Genomic DNA, 13,590 nt, shown 5'->3' with positions numbered 1-13,590 from the left:
CTGATACAGAAAACTTTGGTCATCTCATTGCCATAGTTTACATTTCGTGGCCTCTCATCGATTCTTTTCTGCTTTTCTTGCCTCTCACCCCCCATTTCCTGGCACATGGGAACCCCCACTGTTAAGACAGAGGTTTACCTTCTCACTCCCATTCAACAAGAGTAATCGCCACATTGACTTGTTGTAATAATGTATGATCTTCAGTTACAATAAAAAAGGCACCTTGAGATTACTGTTATTGTGACGTTATTAAAAAAGCTATTAAAAAAAGAACTGAACTGAATTGCAGTTTTAGTTAAAAGAAACTTGTTGAGTAGATTACATCGATGTCCTTTTCATAAACCTGAGCAACAATACAGTCATTAGTCAAACTCCTGGCAGGCAGAAATTTCCTGCCAAACGCTTTCCTCCACAATATCCCACCACTAGAGGAATTTCAGAGAGCACAATGGCAGGAAGGACCCTTCTGACTACTCTCAAATAAAGAAACACATTCAGTAGCTTTGGTTTAAGGTCAAGTTCAAACAAAAACAACTTTGCGATTTTTGACATTTGGACTTGAAGTTCAAATCCAGAGTGTTTAACAGAAGCCCTGATTTTTCACCAGCATGGATAACTTCCTGCCTGAAAGCATTTTCACAAACACTTGCACAGAGTAAAAGTATGTTCTTACACTTAAAGTCCTTTAAAGAGTTGCAATTCTTTTTCATGTACAAGTATTTCCAGCGAAAATCAGGTCACACTGTCTTGTGTGATTTGTATAGGGGAATACTGAGAATGTTTACTGAAAAGATCTATTTAAGTATTTGTCCCATTGTGCGTTGAACACACAATCATTTCTACCTTGGAAATGAAAATATATTAAATACCTGCACCACAATTTATTTATTTATTTATTGTTTTTAAACTCTTCGTGAAGGATATGTGACATTGTTGCTCTTTGAATTTGTAGTTGAAAGAATGCTCATGAACACAGATGAGTATATAAACTCTAAAACTGTGCTGCAGGTATTTCAAGCGTCCGTGTATATGGGAAAAGCAGCAATAATGAATACAGGAGACGATTCAGTTCTGTAACAATTCCTCAATGCTGTATAGGAAATAAACAGTGATGACACTCTGGTGGTATCCAACCACGTGTTGGTCCTTTTTGCATTGATCTTTAACCTATGCAGAGGTTACAGAGACACACTTGTGTGTATTATTCCAAAAGGCCAAGAGCACATAACATGCAGGACAGTGGAGCTCATTTCAAAGAGAAAAAAGTTGATGATAACAAAACAAAAAACCAAACATCAAAAATAAAGAAAAAGCATGCTTGAGAAGACCTGCAATTTCTATTGTTTTTAACCATTTATCTTCACTACAAATACATTCTTTATCTTCTGAATTCTGATTTCTCTGCACGATGAACTAAACTAAATGATGGGACAAAAGCACAAACATGAATGAGACTAGTCTATATACACAGTCTTCCACATAATTTTGACTCTATTCCCAGTCACAAGACATAGGGATGAACAAGGCTCTGCATATAAGGTGCTTAACTAAGTTTATTATCTCAATAACCAAGATAAACCAGATAAAACCTGTATGACAACATCTGCAAAGGTATGTGTGGAAGGATATGGTTGTAAATGAAGCCTTAACTAACCGAATAAAAGATGAAACAGCTTCTGTCCGCCCTTCATCTCATCCCTCCTCTCCGTCTCGTCTCCTGCTCCGTTTTTGTTTGATTTAATCTCTTTCCTCTCTCTCTGGATATTTCTCACTATCCTCTCTTTCTCTTTCTATTTACATATTTTTCTTCCGGCGTCCTATTCATCTTTTCTTATTTTTTTTCCTTGTTTTCCTACCTCTCCTTCCCTTTTGTCTGTCCGGCATTAATGGGCTAAGCTTCATGTAGTCGTGTGGTCTGAACATGGAGTCCTGTCACTTCACTGTGCAGCTACATTGACTGTTGGAGTGTGAGATTCTTTGTGAATCCCATAATGAAGGTTGTTTTTTGCAAGTTTTAAAGAGCTGGTAGTCGATGAATATTTCAAAAGCCTTCACTTTGCAGCTCTTGTTGTGTGTGTGTGTGTGTGTGTGTGTGTGTGTGTGTGTGTGTGTGTGTGTGTGTGTGTGTGTGTGTGTGTTTGTGTCTCTAGGCCATGTTTTAGTTTGTGTGTTAAGTGGTGTGAGGTGTTGTCAGATGGGTTTTGGGGGCACAGTCTTGAGCCACAGAGGAAAACATCGGTTTGCACTGACAACCAGCACTTTATCAAACAGCTACCTTCTTCTCTCTTCTCTCCTTTTCTCTTTCCCACCTTTCTTGCATCCCTGTTTCCTCTTCACCTTTTTAACCACTGCTCTTAAAATGTGGTGTTTCTAATGTTCTTTCATGACCTCATCTTCTCTTACTACTTTGTTCTGCAAGTGTCCTTATTTCGTTTTTCATCCCATGCTCTTCTTTCTTCTCCTCCCCTCTCAAGGCACTGCTTTTCCTCCCTCTTCATTAGCTTTAGTCCTCTTTTATCTCAGGTTCTCATCTACTGTTATTCTCCTTCTTCACCCTGGCGTTGTTCCCGCTAGTGCAGGGTCCGCTCTTCGGCAAAGGTTTCTCCATTTGGTTCTGTCCAGGGCGTCCTCAGTTGATGCAGTGACGGACTGAATGTCTTCCTTGATTTTGTCAGTCCACCGTTTCTTCAGTCTTCCTCGAGACTGTTATTCTCCATTTAGTTGTTTTTGATTTTCTATTTTTCCTTTCCTTCTTTAATCTTTGCCTTACGTAAAGCATCCATTTCAGTTTTATCTTCATTTTCTTTTTTTCTTTTACTGCTTGTAAGTCTCTTTTGGTTCAGCTCCTCCTGCTCTCCTCTTAGTTCTGAACTTCTTGCCTTTTTTAAAATCTTTTCTTGCACCTAAGCCTAATTTTTCCTTGCTTTTGCACTACTCTGTCTTTCTTTCCTCCTTCAGTTCAACAAGTCAACCCCTCTGGGCACGTGCACGAGTGGAATTTGTTGAGTAAAATTCACATCATTTTTCTGTTTATCTTCTTTTCAATATGGTCCAGGTTTCAGATTAGATAGATTAAATACTAACACCTCACCTAAATCTTTCATCTGATTACCTTAGGCTTTCATCTACTTATATATTTTTTTATTTCCGACTGCAACAGTTGGTATGAATTTCCTTCTGGCTGTCATGGATAATAACTGAATATGATGATAAAAATCATAAATGCACTTTTACTTGTGCTGTTATGTATCCTATATTGAATGACCTCTCCCCTAAAGCTGATGCCAACAAATTTCTCTCAGGATCATACCTCTCCATATGTCACATCAGTTAATTCAAGCAAAACCTTTTTCATTTGTAAATATACACCTACATATTTTTTCCCAAATGACATCAGTACTATTCACTCTTTGAGCTCTTTGCATATGGAATAATCAAAATGAGATCTCTGCATGCTGGCGCCAACTAGCTGGTTCATTTTAGTGTCTACAGACATACTACATCCTGAAAAACACCACTTGCATCATTTAATGAATGAGAATCAAACAGTAGCCATCATGCCTTTGAATCCTTTGACTACTTTGAAGACATTAGTTACAGAGGTTTTAGTATTGTGTGTGTTAATATTAATAGGTTTTCTCCGATTAAAATTCTTGGTTCATCCCCAATATATTTCAATGTGTTAATTACTCCTCATTTAATGAGAAAAACTAAAGCATGATATAGATATGCTAAATTAAATGAGCAAATTAGCATGTCAGCACAATCCACCCCAAAATACTAACAATACTGGTTAGTTTTACATGTGATCTACAGCAGTTTCACTGTTTTTTAAGCACAGGCGCAGACAGTTCATCTTCATGTGCAAAACATAAGATGTGCTTTTTTTTTCTAAATTAAATGTAATCACAATTAGCATCACAATTAGCACTAAACCTGTAAATCAGTTAGCGTGTCTAATTTAGATATTCTTATCTTTATATTTTGCACGTTGAGAAAGGAACTCCCACTGAGAAATTTTGTCACTGTGCTCTTGGTAAATATCCAAAGTAATTTTTTTTATGCCAAAACCCAGTTTGCAGTGCTACAAGTTATTAGTAAACCAGGCCCATAAAATATATATCACCCGTCTGTCACAGGGGGATCACATAGAAGCAAACAACTCACACGCACAGCCTATTTAAATTAACCACTTGCTAATATGAATATATGAGTGTTTTGCCGTACCTGGTGAGAACCCAAGTAGGCACAAGGAGATCATGCAAACTCCACACAAAAAAGACCCTAGCCAGCCACTGAACTTGAGCCCAGGACCTCTTTCTACAGTTCCCATAGTTAGTAATTGTCCTCTTGATGTAGTTTCTCTTTTTTCCGTCCTTGAATGTATTATAGACCTCTCAACAGCACCACTTTGTGTTACTATGCTCTTTGAACATCATCAGCTGTGACAAGGTTACAACACAGAGGGAGTTATCTTCAAGCCCATCGAACCAATAGCTCTCATTATTTCCAGTCTTTGTTGTGCATTTTAGATAGTACTTATGGTCCCAGACAGGCTCTCAAAATCTCCCGTCTGGCTTAAAGAACCGAAGGATGTTTTTGGAAGTTAAAATAATTTTACATTTCAAAAACAGAGTATTGGGCTTCACATGGAGTTCCAGTTGTTGCATAGCAACAAGTTCCAAGGCTAGTGCTTGCTCAGAGCACCATTTAAAGCAACAAGCAAGAAAAGAAAAGTAAATAAATGTTCAGTACACAGAAGGACTTACTGCCATAGTTTCTGATGGAGAAGTTGGAATTCTCACTCGCCAGGCTGAAAGTGAAGGCAACTGGCTGATCGTCTTTATCTGTGGCAGTCAAGGTTCCAATTATCTGAGGAAAGACCAAAAAATGACTCTAAAGTTAATCTTTCTGCACATTGACTGCACATTTCTGCAGTCAATGTGTGCAGCCCATATATGTAAATTATATATGCACTGATTTATGCAGACATGTATGGCATGCATGTGAATTGAGTCATCGACTGCCATGTACATGGCACGTGACAAAAACACTATTTTAGGTTGGGATCCAAATTTCAGATTATGTATATTAATGTCACAATTAGAAAAAAAATCAAATAAGAACTTATCTGTAAATAATGGAGAAACCTATTGTAGCTTCCCAGGCTCCATTATTGAGGATACAGACAGTTAAATATGCGTTTAGGCTCTTATGTAAAACACATTCATTATCCCAGCTCATCACATGCTTGGCTTCACGTGAGTTTTAATTCAGAAGACATATCAACAACAATTCAGCATGATCTGTTGGCGTTTAGTTTCCATTAAGATGCATCCTCTAATAATAAGAAACAAGCTTCTCCTCATGTTTTCTCCTAACCTGACACAGCAGATGGCTGCCCTTCCCCGAACCTGGGTCAGCAGAAGATTTTCCTTCCTACATCACAAAGTGCTTGCTCATAGCAGATAATTTGATTGTTGTGGGATTTTCCTGAATATTTAGAGTCTTTACCTTATAGTTTAAAGCCACTTGAGGCTAATGTTTTTGTGTGATTTGGTACTATATAAATTAAAAAATATAATTAAAATCTATAAACAGTATAGTATAGGTATAAAAACTATCAGCTCTTACCGTATTAGACTCGTCGTTCTCACATATATAGATGTTGTCAGCTCTGAGTTCAGGTTCATTGTCATTCACATCCTGAACATTAATGTTAACTTTTACAACTGACTCTAAACCTACAAAGGGAAGAAAACATCAGATTAATGACACGTCTAACAATGAAAATAGTCCAAATAAATGCGCAAAAGCTGCAAACAGAGATTCAAGAGGGCATTCAGTGATAGTATAATTTAGTCTCATTCAGTATTTGCGGAGGAGATGCAAATGTGGAAACAACTGCACTTTTTGTTTCTGCAACACTTAAAATACTGAAGCCACATAGAAATGAAATACAAAAGTTCTTAAACTAAGGATTTAGTTGTCATTTACCTTGATGCGCCAATGTAACAGTGATTAACTATGCTGGAGATTAGTGTGCATATCTCTGTCACTGAAGGACTAGATTAAAGGTCAAGTAACTGAAAGGATTTCTATTTGTGAGCTGTTTGTTGGACAGCTATTTTCGTCACATTAACGCATCTTTTACATTTATTTTATATCACTGATGTTCTTTTTGAATATTCATCTTTTGATAAATATGTGAGTCTCTTTTTTGTCTCTTGTACTAAGATTTTGAATCTATCTTTAGTACAGAACATGTACTGTATATCGAGGACCTTGTCAAGCTCAGAGGACCATTGTCTTCCTTAAACGCTGTGACAAGCCACTAAAATAGATCTCTGGATTTCATTCATTGCTGATCTAAAAATATAGAGTTTGGTTTGGAAGCTGGAAGTGAACAAAGAGGCAGTCTAATGTGATTTTCCTGCGTACTCTCTCCTTCTCATGTGGGTCGACCAGGTGTTATGGTGATGTGTTAAGTCTGTAAAAATCCCTGTTAATGTGTTACACTCCCATCCTTCAATAAATCTACAAGAGATGTTCAGCCAAGAGAACAAACTGTCTTTTTTGGCCTTTGTACTTTAACTCCCTCCCTGTATGCACATTGCTGTTGTTGTAAAACACGCGGTTTCAGTTTTTCATGTGAGGATGTATTGTTTAGAGGAAAGGGATTAATAAACCCCCGTACAGCTCTTATGAGAGTGTGTGACATACCACTTGGCTCCTCTTGCGCCTTAACTTGAAACATGTGTGTGGGCTTATCCTCTCTGTCCAGATTTCTCAGAGTGTACAGTTGACCTGTGAGTCGGTTGATACCGATAGGACAGTCCGGCTGCATGATGGAGAACCTAAACAGAGAGACCAAGATCACTCTAACAAACACTTTACAGGCTTAGTGACACTATTACTTATTTTGGGGAATGCGTGCAGCATACTGTATGGTCTTGTTGGCTCTGTCAGGATCTCTGGCTTTGATGAATCCTATGTTGTTCACGTGTATTTCTTCCTTCACGTTAAAGCTGTACATGTCCTCAGAGAAGATCGGTGGCTCATCTACATCTAACACGTTGATGTTGACCTGGCAATTTTAAATGATTGCCAACAGTTTAGACCAACATTGGAATTTTAATTGTACTAGGAATATGAAACTATGAAATGTTTTGTTTATTTTTTTTTCTATAATCCTTTACACAGCATCACACTGTGTCCTGCTAATCCGAATCTGTGAAAAGTATTACTTGACAGTGAAGCATTAAATACATTCCTCAGCATTGATTCTCTTTTTTTAGAGAATGAAAATCAAGTCAGCAACTGGCTTTGAAGATGGCTAAAGTGATCAATAAAATAAAGTAAATAATCAATTTGAACTGCAAATCACAAACATTCACTTGCTGACTCGTGAAAGTTACAGTTGCCCTGTTTGATATTTACCTGTGCACTGGTGATTGCAGCGTTTGTGTTGTCAGCAGGAATTCGGACATTTTCTTTCATCCGGACAGTGAACGAATAGCTGTTTGTCTTCTCAAAGTCCAGAGCCTAGGGAGCAAAGATAGTGTGAGTGAGCAAGCAACATGTCAGTGCTAATTAGATTAGAATTGATAGCTGTGACTCTAAGCTTCAGTGCAGAGTCGATATCTTTATTAAATAAATATACACAACAGTGTTCGTAGTGGAAGGTTGCGCTCTTTTAAACATTAAATATTTGAGATTTTTGTTGTCGTTAATTTCCATTTTTTTTAAGGCATCTGAAATTAGATTATGCTGTTTGCTTAAAGCTGTCACTAACACAGAACGCAACTGTATGCTGTGTGAATCTGATGCATTTGGGTTCTGTTACAATTTCTTTCAGTCTTCCACAAAATTAATAGTAGTCCTTTAACAATATGTTACTCTTTAAGCCTGTCAACTTTAAATCTTTTGACCTCATTTTGCTTGTAGGTCTTTGCTTGTAACTGGGGACACACTCCATTAGCACCTTAGTGTTTTTTTTTTTGTTGTTGTTGTACACCTGCATCAGTCCACCAAGGACAACTCACGATTTCAGGTGCAAAAAGGCTGTAAATGTCACAAATCAGTCTATGCAACCTGTGTAGCTCACTTTCCTCAATTTTTAAAAGGTTCTATATTTTTGGGTGGGGGGCAAAAACAACTTTTAGTTGAAAAGTTTTATGGAAACATTTTTACATTGGCAAATATAAGAAAGCTTACTGCCATATTCACATTGGCACTATAATTTATTTCCTATGTATTAGAAATGCATAGATATTCTTATTTTTTCTGGCAGACTCTTTTATCAGTGAATGGGACACTACAGGTAGAGAGGAATATTCTGCTAACTGGATTATTCATGGTTACAAGGATAGTCAGTCCCAAGGTATCAAAGGCATTTGTAAACAGCTTAACAAGAATAAGACCTTAACCACAGTGTGGCCAACAGCTGGCTTATTCTGTATGTGTAAACACAGCCGTTGAGAAAGATGAGAAGGGCTCGAGAGCTGAGGGGAAGATTGAGGTACGATTTGATTCCAGGCCAGCATGGGTGCAAGCTATTACAGAGCTCATTTCATTAGAATACATTTCCAGCTCTCTGATGTCCTAAATACTTTATCTGAAGAGCACAACCCAGTGAAGTCAACCTGCTAGAAATCCCGCAAGCATAAATATCTTTAGAAACCAGAAGGAGGCCAGGTTTCAAGTCAGTCTTAAACACGTCACACCTTATACATCCTGCAGGAAAAAAAATCTGAAATTTGACATTGCACCTTTTAATGTTATATGTAATTAGTGGCCATGCGGTGGCAGATTATGCAGGAAGGCTTCAGAAACCACTTTAAAAATGTCAGTACATTAGTATTTTGAATTTGTGGAAATCCTGTCACCATGCTGTGGCTATGATCCTCGTTGGTAATGGTAGACTGCAAATCTATTTTTGTGTTAAAGCTGTTTGGGCATGAGGTCCCATCAATTTGGATGCTGTAAAAAGTGTGAGGATACAACACTTCCCAAAACACTCTGATTTACTTCTGTACATATATAAAAATAAAAGCGAGTTGCCCTTTATGTATTTTGGGATATGCATCCATTTCCTGCTGCTGCATGGAAAGACTAAGCTAGTTTACATAGCACATTAAAACTAAATTGATTACATAATATTTATGCGCAACATGTGTTTATGAGGAAAATGAACACACTAATACGATTTTTAAAAATCTATGTATTGCAAAATAAGATGATACTATGATACTATGGTCATCAGACTGATAAATCTGCTTTTACAAAAGTAATAATATTTCACTAATTTCACAGTTTTTTGTTTGTTTGAAATACAGAAAGTAAACCCACATAAAAATAATGTCTGATGATTATAATATAATTTACTACAATCCCTTGATTGGTAGCAATGGGTCAAGTGGCTAATTAAGTTTATAAGCCTGGTACTGATTAAAATTGATCATGTATAATAAAATGTTTTAAAGGCAATCACTCTGGAATGGTGCCACTCGTCGTGGTAGCATGAATGATGAAATTGCACCTTTATCATATTTTGACCAACAACTTTGGCAGAATAACATGTTTGAATCAACTTAAATAGCACAGTCAAGGTTTGTTTCAAAATAATTCAAATTAATCCAATGAAATCATCATGTCTTTTAAAACCATAAAATAAAGATGAGGTTGAGCAGATCAGAGCTGTTTACGTGCACAGGAAAAAAAAAAAAAATGCTGGGAACCATGTCTCTATTTTATCCCCAAACTGGAGACAGTAATTACAAGAGAGAAATCACTCTCTAAATGAATTATACAAAAATATGGGACAGCCATGGCAGTTAAATTGAAATACAACAGAAAATTATACGTCAAATATGGCTGCCCCACATTCCTCTTATAAGCCAAACCAGGAAATGAACCAGCAGAACTGTTGCACAGGTTCAGCTGTGTGTGTAGTGACAAACATAGCTATATGCATTAATTGTAGTAAAAATGCTGATAAACGTACTTGTAATTCCATCAGTTAGACATATCCATAATATATACTATATAATACTAGCATGGATTTTATTAACATATGATTGATGGGGAAAAAAAACAAAACTTATTTTGTTATGGTTATGTTATGGCTCTCTTTCTACCATTTACACATAAGTCTCTTACCTCTTTGAGCACAAGGTTTCCATCCTTGTTATGGTTGGGTTCAATATTGAATATGTTGCTATTAAGATTTTGAATGGTAAATATGGGCTCCTTGTTCTGAATCTCATCTTTATCCACCAGTTCCAGAATCCCAATCGTCTCATCCACCTTGTGGTTTTCTGGAACGTTCAGATCATATTTTGCTGTGGATGGAAAACACACACTAATTAAGACTGAATATTTCTGTTGATTCTGTACAATTTGATAATGTAATGCTTCCAATGGTTCTAAAACCTGACTGATGATAATCTCTTCTTTTTAAGCATCTCTTTATCATTACTGTAAATGCTCATAAAACTGTTCCTTACTTCTGGTAAAAGAAGCAATGTTGTCATTGATGTCAGTTATCTTAATAGTAACCGAGGTGGTGGCTGTGCTGCCAGAGGCCAATCCTCTCATGTCCTGAGCTTTAACCACCACCAAATACTCCTCCCTGGTTTCCCGGTCCAAAGTGTTTATCTTGCAGCTGATCACACCTGCAGAGGGACAGAGAAAGAGCGAGACATTCGGAGAGGGTGTTATCTTTCAGGTCAATTCTGACTCATATTACAGTAAAAATAGCTTGAAACCCTAAAGTGATCCTAAATTAATTTGCCAGGATGAAAAAAAAGGCCGCTAAAGCATGGCAATCATGGTGGGTACCGCTGGAGTCAGCCTACCTGTGATACTGTCGATTTCAAAGGCTGAAATGTCTCCATGGGTCAAAGAGTACCTGAGTTCTGCATTAGCAGTGGTGGGGTCATCTGCATCAGTAGCTTTCACCTCAACCACTGTTTTTCCTGGAAGAAGGAAATAATATACATGTATGATAGAAATCATCATAGTGAATAGCTGATCATATTAAAGTGTATGTGTTTTGCAGATGTGAAATGGTTAATGCTTCATGACTAAGTGCCAACACTGTAATTAAAGTCACCGAGTTGTGTTTTTCACAGCGAGATGTACTAATGATTGTGACAGGTGTGAGCATAATGTTTCGTTTTTCTTAGGATTTTCACACTTCAGTCTATTTTGAATCTGTCTCGTTACCCCTGTTTAGCAGATGCCACATGCATACTTAAAATAAATAATGTTTAGCAACTCTGAAAATTGTGTTTCTGTACCTTTTCTTTCTGAGTTTGGGTTCCTTCCTTAATATTAACCACTACTTGAGAGTGTGATGCCTCATTATACTTCAGCTGGAAGTCTACATTGTAGATTATAACCGAAAACCCCTATTAACTCTACAACACGACCTTCCTTGCCATTCAGCCGTTGTAGGCTGCGTTAACCTCATGTGTGGTTACAATTCTCAGGAGATGCATGTGGAAGGCTACAATCTAGGGTTGTAATAGGTTACATCGTAGGTTTCCACTGCACAGTTAAGGCACGAGGCAGTACAGATAAACGTAAATGCATGAACATCTTTTTTAACCTGAAATAAGCTGCTGGCAATTCCTTCCACAAAAAAAAAAAAAAAAAAATCCTTGATAATACTTACCTATTCTAGACCTCTCCTCAATGGATCCATTGTATGATTGAGTGAAAACAGGGGTGTTGTCATTGATATCTGTCACCTGGACAACAAATTCTCCAGGGTTTTCTATTGGGTTGCCATATGCATCTGACATCATAGCAGTCAAATGGTAAGCATTCTTCTTTTCTCTGTCCAGAGATTTGGTGACAAACAGGTCTCCTTTATGATCCACGATGAAGATGTCGTTTGCTCCTTCACCATCTATTTTAAAATGCCCACCTGTCATACTCTTGTCTGACTTGAGCTGAGAAAGAAAGAAAATAGACCTTTTAATAAATTACTACAAATAAACTATTCTGAAAATAAAATATTCAGATATGCATGAAAGAGATTCTCTGCAACAAATAATGCCCCAGATTCACTTTGCATGTTATAGCTTCAACCTGAGGGGGCGTGGCAAAATACCAAAATGCTTTCTCATAGACAGCCATGGCAAGGAGAATTCTGTTTTTGACTCTGAGGTGAAAATACAAATATTAATATACCCGTCCTATCTTGAGCGGAGTCACAACAGGTTTCTCCTCTTCTACATAGAGAGAGTTCCAGATCCAGCTTCTTTTTTGCCTGAACAGCACAGGATGGGATTCCTTCTTGACAATGTCAGCTGGGCCGAGATTCTCTCTTTCTACCCCAGGAAGTCCAGAGTCTTGAGCAATGATGACAGTCAAGGCCATAGTGGCCATAAGTCCTGTGGTCCACAGCTGGAGCCAAGCCATCATCTGGACAGAAGAGGATAGGATCAAGAAGAGAGAGGAATGAGAGGAAGAGAGGGGTAAAAGAATAAAGATGAAAGAAGGAAGAGGCAAGACAGGAGTGAAGGATGCAGAAAGGAACATTGGGGGAGTAGAGAGGAGAGAGGGACCAGAAAGGAACAGAGAGAGGATCACATTAAAACCACTTATCAGCTACGGACAGACCCCTTCACTGTGCACGGGTGAGACTTAGAGTGAAGGCCAAGGACTCTCTGTCCTCCCCTTACAGTCAGCTGCTGAGCTCGAGGTCTAGCTATCATTTAGGACCAGGGCTCTTAAAGCTTTTCATCCTGGGACTCCAATGAAACATTTAGCCCCTCATCATGGGACCTGGAATGAAAGCACATCACCACTGTGGTCATATGGGGATCTATTAAACATAGGCTTGTGACCTATTTTAGGTCTTGACCCACTGGTGTAGTGTGAGAGAGCGGAACAGACAGAGAAAGAGAGACTGACAGAGACGAAGAGGGGAGACGACGCTACAACCACTTACGATGTCTGTCTTAATCAGCCATTAGAAAGGCCACTTTCCATAAAGGGACTTTTTGACATTTGGATTTCTGGATTTTCTTTCTGGATTTTCTTTGTTCTTTTTCAATGTAAGGTAGCTCGGGTTTTGTATTCCAAGTTGAATAATTCCGGCAACTCATCCAACAGTTGTAGAGACATAATACTCAAACCAAAAAGTTAGCCAACATCATTATTATTCATCAAAAATGTTTGTACAAAGCAACTATAAGTAATATTAGAGATGGAAAGATACCACTTTTTTATGTCCGATACCAATACCGATATCATAAATCTGGATATCGGCCAATACCGATATGAATCTGATATAGTGTATTTTTTAATCAATAAAACGTTTTTTTTTTTATATCTTGCTGCATTTCGTATAAGTTCATACTCAAGTTTAAAAAAACAAACACTAAAGCTATTCTGTTATACTTGTATGCAAAAATACACTGCACCCAAAATATTTCATAGTTCAGCAATACTGATCAATCAAATAAACTTAAATCCTCCATCCTCCCTATTCTGGTATTTTAAAGAGTACTTAGCGGAAATATTAAGCAACCTAACTAATAGGGTTGCAAACTCCCAGCAAAAAAAAATCAAAAA

The 13,590-nt window shown here is 37.6% G+C and overlaps 1 protein-coding gene across 2 annotated transcripts in view; it reads right to left on the bottom strand.

Moving 5' to 3' along the window:
* Positions 1-13,590, bottom strand: part of cdh5 (cadherin 5) — a 68,089-nt gene that overhangs the window by 11,879 nt on the left and 42,620 nt on the right. For both annotated transcript variants that reach the window (XM_035904841.2, XM_006783524.3), the window contains 10 exons: positions 12,202-12,435; positions 11,681-11,960; positions 10,860-10,979; positions 10,509-10,676; positions 10,162-10,343; positions 7,441-7,545; positions 6,945-7,087; positions 6,724-6,857; positions 5,635-5,744; positions 4,770-4,872 (listed from right to left, as the gene is read on the bottom strand). In XM_035904841.2, the coding sequence (XP_035760734.2) occupies positions 4,770-4,872; positions 5,635-5,744; positions 6,724-6,857; positions 6,945-7,087; positions 7,441-7,545; positions 10,162-10,343; positions 10,509-10,676; positions 10,860-10,979; positions 11,681-11,960; positions 12,202-12,435 (1,579 nt within the window). The remainder of the gene's footprint in view (positions 1-4,769; positions 4,873-5,634; positions 5,745-6,723; positions 6,858-6,944; positions 7,088-7,440; positions 7,546-10,161; positions 10,344-10,508; positions 10,677-10,859; positions 10,980-11,680; positions 11,961-12,201; positions 12,436-13,590) is intronic.

This window comes from Neolamprologus brichardi, chromosome 13 (assembly GCF_056152115.1).
Source record: "Neolamprologus brichardi isolate AB-2024 chromosome 13, ASM5615211v1, whole genome shotgun sequence".
Classification (NCBI taxonomy): Eukaryota; Metazoa; Chordata; class Actinopteri; order Cichliformes; family Cichlidae; genus Neolamprologus; species Neolamprologus brichardi.
The sequence above is the reverse complement of the archived record's forward strand: the minus strand, read 5'-3'. Positions and strand labels throughout refer to the sequence as shown.